Here is a 16,111-nt window from a genome sequence, read left to right as displayed (position 1 = left end):
ATCAATAAAAACTACCATAAACTGATCGAGATAGGGTTAAAAAACTCTATTCATCAGATCCATAAACACTACAGGGTCGTTCGTCAATCCAAATGGCATTACTACAAATTCATAATGGCCATATCGAATCCTAAATAATGTTTTTGGAATATCTTTCTCTTGCATCTTCAATTGGTGATAACCTGAACGTAAGTCGATTTTAGAAAATACCGCAGCTCCTTTAAGTTGATCAAATAAATCATTGATTCTAGGGAGAGGATACTTATTATAGTCACTTTATTGAGCTGTCGATAATCAATTCAGAGGTGTATCGAGCCATCTTTCTTCTTTACAAATAATACTGGAGCACCCCACGGTGACACACTGGGTCTGATAAATCCTTTGTTCAAAAGCTCTTGTAACTGAACTTTTAACTCCTTTAGTTCCTTTGGGGCCATCCTGTAAGGGGTCATGGACATAGGTGTTGTTCCCGTCATAACTTCAATTTGAAATTCTACCTCCCTATCTTGAGGTAACCCTGGTAATTTCTCCGGGAATACTTCTGGGAACTTTCGAACAATAGGAATATCTTCCAATTTTTTATCCTTAACTCTAGTATCAATTACATTTGCAATAAAAGTTGGACATCTTTGCAGCAACAATTCCTTGGCTGACATTACATATATTACAGTTGATAAAGGATTGAATCTTTCACTAATTACCATCACTTTTCAAAATTACTCGTTTCAATCGGCAATCGACATTGGCATAATACCGATATAACCAGTCCATCCCCAAAGTGATCTAAAACTCATCAAAGGGTAATTCCATCAGATTGGCAGGGAATTCAATTCCCAGAATATTTATGGGACACCCTTGAAATAACTGATTTACCCGAGCACTATGCCCCAATGGGTTAAACGCTATCACATCATTGCTTATAGCTTTTAATGGAAGTTTCAGTTCTTTCACCAAATTACTATAGATATAAGAATAGGTTGATCCTGGGTCAATCAAAACCAAAACAGGTTTATCACATAACTGAAAAGTACCTGCAATGATCTTCATTAGTCTTGAGGTTGTATACCCAAGCAGTTGAACGAATTTCAGGTTTACTGATCGACTCAGATTGATTCCACCCTCTGCCTCGTCCTCTACATCTCTGAGATACAGCAGCAGATCCCTAAGATGATGCAACTTCTCTAGTCATTAATGGGCAGTCCCGGATAAAATGTCCCGGGTCTCCATACCGGAAACATGTTCCAAAGGCCATTCTATAAATGCCACTATGTTGTTTGCCACAATGTTGACATTGATTTGCTTTTCCTGCTATGGATTCTACCGATTAATTTTGCCTAGCTCTTCCCGCATTAGATCCTCTACCTAAGGATACAGTTGACTCGGATCTTGCTTAAGGTCGAAAACCTGAACCTCGACTTTTCTTTGATTATGATGCACTTGACGAGGCACAAGTTCTCTTTTTCTACTGGGTCATTTGTTCCCCGAATCTTTCATTCTGAGCTCGCTCCAAAGCTTTAGCTCTATTCACTACTTCTTGAAACATGGAAAGATTCAATGCTAACATTAATTCTTTCAGTCTAGGACATAACCCTTCCACAAACCAATTACAAGAATAGTTTTCTGTTGGAACCAACTCCGTTGCAAATCGACTTAGCTTATTAAATTGACACTCGTACTCATACACAGTACGATTCCCTTGTTTCAAGCTCATGAACTCTTATTTCATCTTACGAATAAATTGATCCCCAATATATTTATTCCTGAACTCCACCAGGAAAAATGGCCATGTCAACTGATCCCTCGTAGCTCTCATCGACACATTTGTCCACCATATCCGAGCTTGTACTCTTAGTAACGATATAACTCCATCTAACTTCTCCACTTTAGAATAGTGGAGACCCTCCAACATGATCTTTATATCATTCAGCCAAAAGTCTGCAGCCACATGACCTTCATCAGCTTCACCTTTAAACTCTGATGCTCCTAATCCTTTCAATTCTTTGGTTACATTCATCTTAGGAGTTCAAGTAGCAGAAGATTGGAAACGTGTCAGATTAGTGTCCAACATTCTGAAAAACACTCCTTGATCTTGAATAGGCACCCATTGAGACGCTCGTTCTTCACCTAGCCTAAATGGGGCATGCGAATTACTACTTCCTTCTTGACCTTCTCCCACTTCACTTCGGGAGCAATCAAAATCCGACATCTAATAAGAGAGAATTATTATTCCATCAGTGAGGACAACATAATAATTACCTTATCAGATTAGAAATTTTTTCTTCTAGTTTGCATGTACACTGTTTAAAACAAAACTACTTCATTTTGAACTTAAAATCAATTAAACCATAGCTTTAATACCAATAAATGTAACACCCCAACCCGTATTCGACCCGAACACGAATTCAAGGTGCCACATTGACTTTTCAAATCTTTGACTATTAAACAAATAATTGACAAAAAAATTTCTTTTGAATAGTAGAACATTTTTATAAAAGATAAAGAGTACAACTTTCCAATTCAACTGAAAACATATAAATCATCATTTACATATATATATACCATAAAATTTATATTTACAAAAACTGATCAGAGCATTTCTATTTAAACCAGGGATACATTCCAACAAAATGTACAAAACTTAATAACCTACTATTTCAAATGGTTATGATCTTATCTTCACTGCGTATGTTGTCATCTCCTAATCTTCACTCTTCTGATCTCTTTGAACCTACGTGGGAAACAATCCACACGCTAAGTCTTTTACTTAGTGAGCCAATAAGTAGCATAAAACATTTCAAAAACATTTTCCAATTGAATATATAAAACCTTTCATACTTTAATGAAATATGGTTTCTAAGTTTTCATTAAATCACTCTTTATTCAGCTTACATCTTTATTCTCTTAGCCCAATGTATAACACTGAGAATTCAAGATATTTGAGTACAATGAGGTTGTGCACAATTGCTGTCACCACAGCTCATATAATTTACACCGAAGTGCCACGTAGAATTTTTCCCGAATGACCACGTAGAATTTGTCCCAAATGACCACATAGAAATATCCCAAAGGATCACATAGATTGTCTCGGAGAACCGCATAGAACCCTCTACTATTGGCATGCCAACTATACCCCTAATTCTCACATATACACCTTGGGCTTTAACTTCTAGTTATTTTAAATTTCACCATTTAAAGTGTATCTTATTTGCATATAGAGCATTCTTGTAGATAATTTACACGTAAGCATTCCACATTCACATATCACATGTTCATATTCAACACATTTAACCATAAAACTTAATTTAGCATATACTTGAATAAAACATCATATAATATTGCATAAAATAATTGAAAATAGTTTTTGATCGAAAACTTTGAAGTTGGCTTATCGCACGCCGTCCTCAAATCTAATATAAAACAATTTGATTGCGCTCACCTTTGCCTCACTAAAATCCTTTACTCTTATGTTCGAAACTTGTAATATCAAGTTGTCCGAAGGTTGATTTTGATAAAAGTCTACACAAAACAATCGAAAATAAATATCGGAATTCGAATCACTTATCCTCAATCATAAAAACTTAATCTGCAAAAAACATTAAAAATCTCATTTCATACTTAGTAGTATCGGTACTCCATCTACAATACTGATACTTCCCTTTGTTGGTATCGATACCCCCTATGGTACCGATACTATTTTTTCATACTGGAATTTCAGCTTCAAAATGGTATCGATACCTTACTCTTGGTATCGATACCCCATTACAGTATCGGTACCCCAAAAATCAGTATCGATACCCCAACAATCAGTATCGATACTGATTCTTGATTCTTAATCGATTTAGCCTTGAAGTCTCAGTACTGTTCTTATAGTATCGATACCCTTGCCCAGATTTCATTTTTCCCACTTCGAATTTTAACCCAATATCATCTAACTCCTTTACTTTTAACTCTAATCATCTCCTCACTCTCACTCATACTCATACTAATCAGTTATCTTCATTAATTCTCTTATAACATCCAAATTTCTCAATAATATTCTTATAAGTAAGAATCATATATTTTCATCAAACATGTTATTATTTATTTCTAACACTTCAAATCTCTTAGCTAGGACTTTGACAAGTCAATTCTACCTTTAGAATCCATTTATCAACCAATTTACCAATTTTCACTTCAAAACATATCTTATTCATTCCCTAACAACTCCTTATTAACATAGTTTTTCTTCATTTCCAAGCTTCCTTAATCTTATCTACCTCTTAAAGCTTTAATACAAACTCATAATTTAATAAAATCAACAACTTACAATAACTCACCTTAACCCAGGAAGCCAGGAGCCAAAGAATAAAAAGAACAGAAAATAACTAAGTCTTCAAAATAATTCTTATTTCTCCCTTATCCACTTAATATCTTAATATAATATGGATAAAAATCCATATGTCGAAAAAGACCATCTTTCCCTTCTTCTCTTCCTTCTTTGCAATTAACTCCTAACACAAAATATCCAACCATTAGTCCTTGAACTTATCACTTATTCCAATTACACTACTAAATTTTAAATTTCTTACATTTTGATCATTGACCCGATGTTTGGGGTATTACAGAGAGATAATATAACTAATATTTTGATATAACAAATAAGGGCAAAATGTTTTTGGACTAAATTGAATTTATTCAAAGTTTTCATCAAAATAATTCAAAGTCCAATTAAAACCTTAAAATGAGTATTTTGACCACAAGTTTCGAGACTTCAACAATAGTTTCGAAACTGACCAAGATAGTTTCCCAAAAAGTGTTGATACTTTGGGTCCAACAGTCATATTTTTTCCAACGGCTCTTTCGAAGAGTTTCAAAACTTTGTGTGCAAAAAGTCTTCCAACGACTCCAAACTTTCCAAAACTGCTAGAAATGACTAGTAACTCATTCCAACATATAAAAATAAGTTCAAGACACTTGAAGAAGGTGAACAACGCCTATCCAAACAATCAAACACAAGAGAAAAGCTTTTCATTCTTTATTTTTCTTTTTCTTGTAAATATTTGTGTTTTTGTGAGCTTTAATTTGTAAACACATTCCTTTTTAGAGGTTTTCTTGTTTACAATTCTTTTCCTTTGTAAAGGGATTTTGGTTATAGCTAAACCTTTGAAAAGCTACGGAGTTTGTAAATGTTATCTCTTTATCCTTGAAATAGAAAGAACAAATTAATGGATTTGACAAAAAATCCTATGTGAGGAGCTTAGGTAGTGGATGTAAGCTTCATTGAGGGAATTGAACCACTATAAATCATTGTACAAATTTTCCTATCTTCATATTCCTTACTCTCTAAACTTTTAAAAGCAATTCACCCCTTTTCTTGGCATATTTCGGTTGATCGAACGAGCTTCATCGAGCCTAACAGAAGCATCACAATAAACTATATAATCCTTTCCAAACTCGGGTTGGATAAAAATTGGTACCTAAGTCAGAATAGATTTCAATTACTCAAAACTCGACTCTTGAGCTTCACCCCAGATAAAAGAGACATTCTTCCTTAGAAGTTTCGTCAAAAGAGTTACAATCGTAAAAAACCCTTCTACAAACCTTCAGTAATAACTTGCCAAACCTAGAAAACTACGATCCTTAATCACATTCTTAGGTTTTCCGGTTTTGAATAGCCTCAATCTTTTTCAGATCAATATAAATACCCTTAACAGAAATAATGTGACCCAAGAACATTACCTCGCTAAGCCAAAATTCATACTTACTGAACTTCACATATAGTTGTTTTTCCTTCAAAGTCTACAGAACAATCCTTAAATGCTCATCGTGATCAACCTCAAACTTCGAGTAAATCAAGATATCATTGATAAAAACAAAAAAAAATTAATCCAAATACGGTTGGAATACACGTTCATCATATCTATAAAAGCAGTAGAGACATTAGTCAACCCGAATGTCATCACTAAAAACTCATAATGACCATAACGAGACTAAAAATATCATTTTAGAAACATTAAAATCTTTCACCTTCAGCTGATAATAGCCATACCGAAGATCAATCTTGGAGAAAACAGTTGCACCACGGAACTGATTAAACGAATCATCAATGCACGGTAATGGGTATTTATTCTTAATCGTCAGCTTATTTAGCTTCCGATAATCGATGTACAAACGCAAAAACCCATCATTATTCTTAACCAAGAGTACGAGAGCTCCCCACGGAGAGCTACTAGGCTTAATAAACCCTCGATCCAATAACTCTTGTAACTGAACCTTGAGTTCCCTCAATTCCTTAGGTGTTATGCGATAAGAAGCCATGAACACTGATGCAGTACCTAAATACAGTTCATTTACTAACTCTACTTCTCCCTTAGGTGGTACACCTAGTAACTCTTACGGGAATAGCTCTGGAAAGTCATTCACCATATGAATCTGTTCAATTCCAGAAGTAAACTTCCTCAAATCTAGAATATAAGCAAGGTATGCTACGAAACCCTTCCGAATCATTTTTTCAACTACCATGGCTAATATAACATTAGACAAATAAACCTGTCACTCACCAATCAAAATAATCTCCCTATCATCAAAAGTCTTCAAAACTACTTTATTGCATTCATAGTTCATATTAACTCGATGTTCTTTCAACCAATCGGTACCCAAAATAAGATCAAACTTGTCTAACGCAAGTTTCATAAGATTTACCGGAAATATCTCTCTACAGAGCTCGAGAGGAATGTTTTTATAAAAAATTTCAACCACAACAGACTGACCTATAGGAGACTAAAGAGTAACATGACAGGAAATGAGCTCAACTGGAATGCCAAGATTATAGGCTACGAAAATTGCAACATACTAATGGGTAGACCCGCTATCAAGCAAAGCAAAATAATAACCTAAATGAACGGTTAAAGTATCTATGATAACATCTGGCTCATTACGATCTTCACGTCTTCTCGTAGCATAAACAAGAGTATACTGCCTAGACCCATACCTCATAGAACCTCTAACTGGGGAAAATCATCCCTACTCAAAGAACCCAATTCACGACTAGATGAAACTGGTCGACTCTGACTACGACCCCTTGGAGTATGAGATATCCTGAACTGTCATATCACTCTATTTCAGATCTATAAACTCTTGTTTTCGCTCTTTCAGATAACGACTACCCAAAAATCGACTCTGAAAAGCACTTCGAAAAAACTCATAGGTCAATTGATCTCTCGAAGTAGTTATCTTCACTAAATTCACCCAATTCAGAGCATCATCCTTCAACAATGAAACAACATCTTGAAGTCTCTGAACAATCGGATAATCTATCTCATCTAGAAGATGATCGATATCCTTAATCTAGTACTCCCCAATATATGGGGATGCTCGAGTAAGCCTTCTGAAATACTCTACTCAGTTAGAAATATTATCGACAAAACAATAATGACAATGTCCTCTGGTTGAACTCCAACGGATCTCTAAAGTAAACATCATACTGCTCGACTAACAACATCATCCTTTAAATCATCCACTGATTTGCCTCCAGTGGCAGATGTATGCCCAGTATGTTTAGTACGTCCCTTATATGACTCAACTTCAGGAACTAATAAATCTCTATCAGAATAAATCGCTTGGCCTCTATGGCCTAGAGTGTCACCAAATCTACTGGATTGTACAGAAGGACATTGACTTCTACGGGGTAGCATACTATCTACTAAGTCTAAAATAAAAAAGTACACATAAGCTAAAGTTAGATATGGTATTAGAGTCTTAAATTAGAATATTAATATTCAAAAACAGACAAGTTTAAAATCATTTAAAAAAAATTTGCATTCAATACAAATTTCAAAAACTATTTCCCATACCCTATGTTTTTCGATGCATGAAACTGTTGTTTTACATAACAATATAAAATTTGATGGGTAACAAGTTCGAAAATTAAACCCAAACTCTGATACCACTAAATGTAACACTTTAGACTCGGCCTAGACATTATGATTTAATCTTGGAGATCACATCAATATTTCAAATTCACAGAAACCATGAAACTTTTAGAATAAAACATGCATTTTCAGAATTTCAATATAAATCCGAGTTCAAAATTATTAGACCTTAACAAAAGAAAATATACGAGTTTAAATATCAAAAACATGTAAAATACAAAATCCCAAAATCATATATGAGTGCATATAAAATTGACGAAAAATAAATAATATAAAGTCTAAAAAAGTCCATACAATGACTTAAAGGAAAATGAGCTACTGAACGATCCTCTAGGTACCGATTGTAATACTAAAAGTCGAAAAGATCTGAAAATATAGAAACTAGAATAGTGAGCTAAAAAGCCCAGTGTGTCTTTTACGATAAAATAGATAACAATATATATATATATATATATAACAACACAAATCATGCGTAAACAGTAAAATCAAAACTTATTCATCAGAGTGTAACATCACTAACATAAAACTATACCTTTCGCCACAGATAAACAGGATGGGGACGTTCCTATGAAGAGGATCCAATTCAGAAACATAAATCAATATGAGGATTATGCCCTCCAAAGAGGATTCCAAACAGAAGCATGACGATGATATAATTCCATGTAGAAACAGGATGGGGAATTAATCCCTTTTAGAATCAGGATGGGAAATTAATCCCATGCAGAATCAGGATGGGGAATTAATCCCATGTAGAATCATGATGAGTAAATAATTTAATACAGAACCAAGAATGCATCAATATGCAGATCATGAGTGATGCAACATTATTGAGAAATCAGAAATGTCACAAATAAATGTCACCACATTATGAACATGCTTTTAGAGAGTCATTTGACATAATAGCATAATACATCAAAAGTATCGAACAGATCTAGAGAACACACCTATAGTAGCTAAATAACACTGACTAAGCCTTACATTTCCCATAGTCGGTTCCATTAGGTCATGAGGAGTGGGGACCTAAAAATAATACCCCCTATATGAATATAGATATCAACAGATAAACAGAAATAAACTATAAAATAACTAAACATAACTTACACATATATCGGGACGAGTGGATGTAATTGAATTAAGTAAAACGGGAGTGGTCAGGGTTTATTAAAGAGTTTCTGGAGACACGAGAGTACCTTAATAAAATAATACCAAAAAGTGAGTTCAAAATCTCACAATTCACTTAACATAATTTCGATCTCAAGCGATAAATGACGCAAAACATCGCTTTTAGGTTAGAATCTGGCAAAACAAATTAAAGACATTGAAAAACATAAATACATGGGTCTTTGAAAAAAGTCAACGGTTAAAATCAACGGTCAACGAGTCGGGTCGGTCGACTGATCCAGTAAGTTCGGTCTAGAAGTAAATTGGTTCAACCGGTTTTGCAATTAAAACCGCCCAGAGTAGTTCCACACGTGCACAATGGTGCGTGGGTGTGTGGACAGGTTTTTGGTGATCGGAAAAATACCATAATTTGTAGAATTACATTTTAATGCACGAGGAAGTACTTATCTGGGTCGATTTGCGACGGAATTGATTTTTTGAAAACCAAAAACTAAACTCCCTCACTTGACACTAACGGAAACGACAAATTGAAGGTACCGAGCGAACAACGACGAAATGAACACAATAGCGCCGACGATGAGAGTTATGACGGCTTGAGTGTTGACAGAATAAAGAAAAATTGAATGAGAGTGATGGTGGAGAGAGAAAACGAGAGAGATAGAGAGATGAAAGTGGGGGAAACGGCTTAACAAAGGGAAAAAAAGAGTACGAGTTCAAACTGTCCTAAAAATTGGATAAACTATGCTATAGGTCTTGGAAATTAAATAAAAACCCAAAACGGTACTAAAATTTTAAAACAACTTAAATGAGTATTTAAAATTGAAATGTGACACATACCATTTGGACATACTACCATGTTGTTGACCTTTTGTTGTTTATATTAAATTGTTCACTGTTATGTATTTTTAGGGATGACATTGGATTAATTATATATATTTTCTTAATTATTTGAATATGAAGATTTGTTTTGAAGTTTATATTTGTTTGTATTAATAGATTATTTGAATATTATTATTAAAATTTGAATCGAATTAAATAAGTTAAGGTATACCATAGATTTATAAGTCACTTAATTATGCTTAAATGATCATTTTGTGCACTTAACTTTTAAAAGTTACAAAATTATCACTAAATAACTTGGTAATATATAATCATAATATTTTTTTTAATCATTAACGAGACACACAAACTTTCCTTTTTAACTGATTCGGTGATAATTTTTTGTGGTTAATCTCTCATTGTTTTATAATGGAATTAAAGATTGGATGTGGGGCAAAAGCAGGTTGGTACGGCGTTTTAATGATTTAGAATCTTGGGGTAAGACGTTCAAATCAATTACTAATTACTAATTACATAAGGAAAAGGAAAATGACACTATAAATCAGGAGTAAAGCATTTCCTTTGCAATGTACATGCGAAGATAACGATGTTTCTAACGACAGCGTTTCGAAACTGAATCTTTGAACATTGAGCTGAGATGTGAGCTGTTTCAAATTAAATTGCGCAAGTTTGGAAGTTGGATTTTGCAAGTAGAAAACTCTTTTTTTATTATATAAAATTTAATGTTTGACACAGTTAAGGGAGAGTGCATATTATATGTGATTTATGAGGAAAAGAAAGAGGGAGAAAACAAAAAAAAAAAAAAACTCACCTTTGACTTCCTCCTCTTCTTCTTTTCTCTCTCTCTCTGGGTTCTTTTCTCTTTTGTTCATAAGCTTTTTTTTTTCTTTCAATCAATGTCCTTATGTGTTTGACACTCATATGAAACATTTTGCTTCTGTCTCTTGGATGGATCCCCAAACAATCCCAAGGTATGTTCTCTTCTTTCTGCTTCTTCCTTCGTTGGGGTTACGTTTCTCTCTGTTTTGTTCAATCTTCCCTTTTGAGTTCCATTTCCTGAGATTTCTGAGGGAAATAAAACCGAACTCAGCTGTTTGATCCCCTTTCACATCTAGAGATCGGGAATGATCATTTCTTCCTGTATCTGTTCTGTTTTTTCTTTTTTGAATTTGTTAGTTCGTGGATCAGTTGATTCATCTGGTAGATAATTGATAAAAGAAAATGGTTTAACGTTGTTAAACTCTTGCAGTTTGCTAGATCTTCATTCTGTTGTGCTGCAACAATCCGTTAACCATTGTTATAATGAGCTTTTGTTTGTATATCAATTGACATAGTCATTTCTGATATTATCTCTTATATTTCTGATATAATGGACCATTTCCATGTTTGATTCATCCCCAAGAAGTTAGTGAATCACATAGATAGAATTTCACTAATTGAAATAATGTCTAGTTAACGTTTAGATCTTGCTGGTTGATTCGATGGTGTGTTTTTATACTGCATTTATAAGATTTGGGTATTTTTTTTCCTTCCAGGCATTAGTAATATCTACAAGGTCTGGACAAGTCTTGAAGAAACTTAGGAAGAGCGAATTATGAATTTAATGAAGTTCCCAAAGCGATACTTGATTGTTATTTTAACCTTCGTTAGCACATGTGTTTGTTACATAGAACGTGTCGGATTCTCTATAGCTTACACTGTTGCGGCCGATGCTGCCGGGATAAACCAGTCAAACAAAGGCACGATACTTTCCACGTTCTATTATGGCTATGCCCTTTCTCAAGTTCCCGGAGGATGGGCGGCTCAAAGGATTGGGGGAAGGAAGGTTCTGCTTCTCTCGTTTGTGTTATGGTCATCAACTTGTTTTTTGGTACCGCTAGATCCCGATAGAGTCACTATCTTGGTCGTTGCTCGGTTGCTCGTTGGTGTAGCACAAGGTTTCATCTTCCCTTCCATCCACACTGTCCTAGCACAGTGGGTTCCGCCACATGAGAGATCGAGATCCGTTTCACTTACAACATCCGGGATGTACCTAGGTGCAGCCATGGGGATGCTTGTCCTTCCCAGCCTGGTGAAGTTCAAAGGTCCCCAATCTGTATTTCTTGCAGAAGCAGCATTAGGTGTCCTGTGGTCTTTGCTTTGGTTTGAGTATGCAACCGACCCCCCTCGATCGGAGCATCCGAAAGCCGCCGCCGCTGGTTTTGGAGAATCTTTGTTACCTACCGATGCAAGTCAGAAGACAAAACTCGAGAAAGGAGGGAAAACCGCCAAAATTCCATGGAAGAGAATTTTATTCAGCAAGCCAGTTTGGGCAATTGTGGTAAACAATTTCACATTCCATTATGCTCTATATGTATTGATGAACTGGCTACCAACATACTTCGAGCAGGGCCTTCAGCTCAGCCTTCAGGAAATGGGTTCTTCCAAGATGATGCCCTATTTAAACATGTTTGTGTTCTCAAATATCGGCGGGGTTGTTGCTGACGACTTGATCACCAAAAGAAAAATGTCTGTGACTAAAACGAGGAAGCTCTTGAACACCGTAGGATTTATAGTCGCTTCGCTTGCACTGATGGCACTCCCAATCTTCAGAACATCCGGTGGAGCTATTCTATGTTCTTCAGTGGCACTCGGCTTCTTGGCACTTGGGAGAGCTGGCTTTGCAGTGAACCATATGGATATTGCACCCAGATATGCAGGAATCATGGTGGGGGTCTCGAATACATCCGGTACTCTATCTGGGATTATCGGAGTTGATATGACCGGACGGCTTCTCGAAGCGGCTAAAATCGAATATTCAGATCTTTTGAGTCCTGAAAGCTGGAGAGCAGTCTTTTTCATTCCGGGATTGTTGTGCATACTTAGTTCTTTCGTGTTCTTGCTATTCTCGACGGGGGAGAGGATTTTTGACTGAAATAAAGCCATGTAAAACATGTAATTTAATATAGAAAGCCATAGAAAGGTTCTCAAGGAATCAACACAGAGCAGTGTGCCGTTGGAAATCATTCTTTTATTGCTGTATGTGTTATTTGGTTTCTAGAGGTTTTAAGGATGATTATACTTCATGCATGGATATTGAGACTGATTTGATTTGCAATGTGGCATGATTGTTTTGAAACCCCTAAATACTTGTTGGTAGTAGTTATTCGAGTTTATGAATGACACAGGACTCCAATGGTGATTCATCTTGGTTAGTTGAATAAAAAATCGTCTGTTCGCCAGTTGAATTGATGTGATTTGGTTAGAATTTTTATGTCAGTTAATGTGTCGAGATGTGCATTAACATGAAGATGAATTAGATCGGTAGAAGGTTTTATAGGAGAGGGGAATTTGAGATTGGTGGCAATGGTTAAAAGGCTTGATAGAATGGGTACTAGACTCGTTGACAGTGTTCCCAGATGATAATCGAAAGCATGATCTCAAGTTTTGGTCTGAATATTTGCTTTCGGTTTCACGAATTAAAACCAGAGATTGTTGCCAATACCATGAATAAGTGCTTCATTTTCATGGCTAATTTCACTTGAAATAATATAACCAAATCTTTATGGTCTTTACATTATGCCGTAGCAAAGACATACAATACTTGGAAAAAAGAATACGAGGGAAGATCAAAACTTCAACTCAATAACTCAGTTATTCTTAACCTGCTTTGAACCAACAGCAAAGAATTATGTGATGACTTCAAGAGGCATGCCTTTGGTTTCTGGAACTTTTAAGAAGACAAACACAAACACTTGCCAACACCCCAAAGACACCGGTAAGACCTATGGATTTGAGCAACACCGGTAGTGAATATGCGACGATTATGGAAGAAATCCAGTAAACAAGGGAGCATATGGAAATGCAGATGCCTCAAACCCGTGTTGGGAAGATCTCGGCGCAGAGAATGCTGGGAATAGGACTTAACCCCATGGCATAGAAACAGCAGGTGAGCACAACGCTAGTGGTTGAGATCACTGCACGCAGGACGCTCCCCAGTCCCACAATACTTCCGAAGACCAATTGAGAAAAGATAATGCCAGGACCGGGATTGTGAGGAGTAATAAATACCTGAAGAAAGTGGAAGCAAGCAACAATAATGAAAAGAAAAGTTGGGTAGTTTTACGGTGTTAAAAGCTCATATATGAATCAGAGAACAGTTTAAAATATAATTAGTTAAAAGCATAAACTTAACATTCCAGATTATTATCTCGACCGTTGCAGTAAAATCCGAGAAGCTTTTGGTATTTCTCGGTTCTTTTTCACCATGTTATGGGCTAACTTTCGGCATACTAGACACTAACTGCAATTACGCCAGAAGAAAAGTGTACAGATATCTTGTGTTTTGAATTTCTCGTTGCACAAGATATCCATTGTTTTAAGGTAAGACTCGTTATCATTCCAACAGAACTCGAAAAGAAAAATGAATACATTTACCTTCTACCAGAAATGTCAACGTATCGCATGACAACGGTTATACTAGGAAGCATCAACAAGGTGGTAATACAGCTGACGAGCAGTGATGCAGAAGATGAACTCATTCCAATTTTCGAACCAAGACTCCAACTCCTGCCAGTTCAAGAATTGAAGGAATGTAGTATAGAATGCTGCTCATACCGGAGAACTGTGTTTTAAGAAGAAAAGAGAAGAGTGATCTTCAATAAGGAAATGATTTTAAGATGAGAAACAAAAAGACAATATAGAATTCTCGATATTTCTGCATACACAAGTTAGAAGAGTTATTTTGGGTCGATATTTGAAAGAGAAGAAGCAGACCAGTAGAACAATATGGCAAGGTTCTCCACATTACCTGCTGAAGCATTTCAATTCTGATGCCTACTACTAAAGCATGATTGACCCCTGGTTCAAAAAGATCATTCCAAATTGATCCCTTTGCAGTTTCAGCTGGATGAACCATGGCTGGTCCTACCGGATCTTGCTTCATAAGATCCTTGGAAGAAATAGCTGACTGACTCACCAGAGCAGCAGCATGGAAATTGTCGGAGCCTCCAAGGACATCAGCAGCAGTCGAAGACATTACAGATCTCTGCCTAAATCCAGTCATGCTCTCTCCGTGAAAGTAAATTCTTTGAACTGATGTCTCCTTTCTTCCATCTCGGCCTTCTCTCTCATAATATTTCCATGCTAATTGACTAGGATTTGAAGGCAATTTGTAGGCAAATCCCCATGCTACTCATTGATTCCATAGCAATTTGTAGGCAAATCCCCATGCTACTCATTGATTCCATAGCATTTGTAGGCAATTGACTAGGATTTCTCATTCTTGCAATGCTTTCCTGGGCAGTTGGAACGATGTCCTTATCCACACTGGTCTGCCATGAGATCAAAGGAGTCCGCACATTGTCATCAGAGTCATCAGATTTCTCGTCTTCACTCTCTCTCATAACACTCTCCTCATCCGACTCTTCGGCTCTTTGGGGTCTAACTTCTTGTTGACTTTGATTTACCAAACCAGACATGCTGCTGCTAACAAATGAAAAAAGTGAACTTCTGTGCACACTTCCTGCTTCGGAATACCTATCATGGACACTTCCAAAGAGGGTGACAAGAGGATCCACATACGCAAGAGTACTCTGAGCTATGCTTCCTTGCTGAGACACAAGACCGGGTCTGAAACTTTTTTGTACGCTTGCTTGCTGAGGCACAGCACCAAATCCGAAACTTTTCTGTCCAGTGACAGGTCTGGCGGTCCAGGAAGGACCTTCTTCAGTCCCATGTAACTTGATTCTATCTTTTTCAGAAGATATATCAGGGAGTCTAGAATCCCGATTGATGGGGGTAATGATGTACTCCTCTATCGACGTTTCACCTCCTACACCGAGCCCCTCAACTAGCAAAGCCATCTCAACTGTTCATCTAAATAATATCAGTACCATCCACATGACGAGTCATTATTCGTCATATGCAGCCCATGGTGGGCAAAGACTAATAGCCTTTGATATGCACACAAAAACTCATTAACAAAAACACAAACCTAAAAGATTGACTGGAGTCGAACTAACCTGAAACATCTTCCCTGCCACGTATCATTTGCAAAACCTTCTTTGCTTCATTCATTCTACCTTTGCCTACAAGCCATCTTGGTGATTCAGGCATGAAGAATACAGTTAACGCAAAATATTCAAGGGAGGGAACAGAAAGAACCCTAAGCATCAATCTCCAATTCGGTAATGCTGTAAACGACATTCCAAAAACCATGCAATATGAAAGAAACATTCCAATGTAACCATTAAACGGAG

At 36.3% G+C, this 16,111-nt stretch overlaps 1 protein-coding gene and 1 pseudogene across 2 annotated transcripts; one reads left to right on the top strand and one right to left on the bottom strand.

The window, feature by feature from the left end:
- Positions 1–1,201: 1,201 nt before the first annotated feature.
- On the top strand, positions 1,202–12,798 carry LOC120171686 (probable anion transporter 5). 2 transcript variants are annotated; one of them, XM_039179355.1, is made up of 2 exons: positions 1,202–1,212; positions 11,439–12,798. In XM_039179355.1, exon 2 carries the CDS (start codon positions 11,467–11,469, stop codon positions 12,784–12,786), a length of 1,320 nt encoding a protein of 439 aa, XP_039035286.1. In that variant the 5' UTR covers positions 1,202–1,212; positions 11,439–11,466; the 3' UTR covers positions 12,787–12,798. The 2 variants fall into 2 exon arrangements, with proteins under 2 accessions (XP_039035286.1, XP_039035287.1); XM_039179356.1 differs by lacking the exon at positions 1,202–1,212 and adding an exon at positions 10,721–10,843 and having other exon boundaries at positions 11,408–12,798.
- Positions 12,799–13,372: 574 nt separating this feature from the next.
- LOC120171743 lies at positions 13,373–16,111 on the bottom strand (annotated as a pseudogene).

The sequence above is a fragment of the Hibiscus syriacus genome, unplaced genomic scaffold (genome assembly GCF_006381635.1).
Source record: "Hibiscus syriacus cultivar Baekdansim isolate YM2019G1 unplaced genomic scaffold, ASM638163v2 tig00111835_pilon, whole genome shotgun sequence".
Classification (NCBI taxonomy): domain Eukaryota; kingdom Viridiplantae; phylum Streptophyta; class Magnoliopsida; order Malvales; family Malvaceae; genus Hibiscus; species Hibiscus syriacus.
The sequence above is the reverse complement of the archived record's forward strand: the minus strand, read 5'-3'. Positions and strand labels throughout refer to the sequence as shown.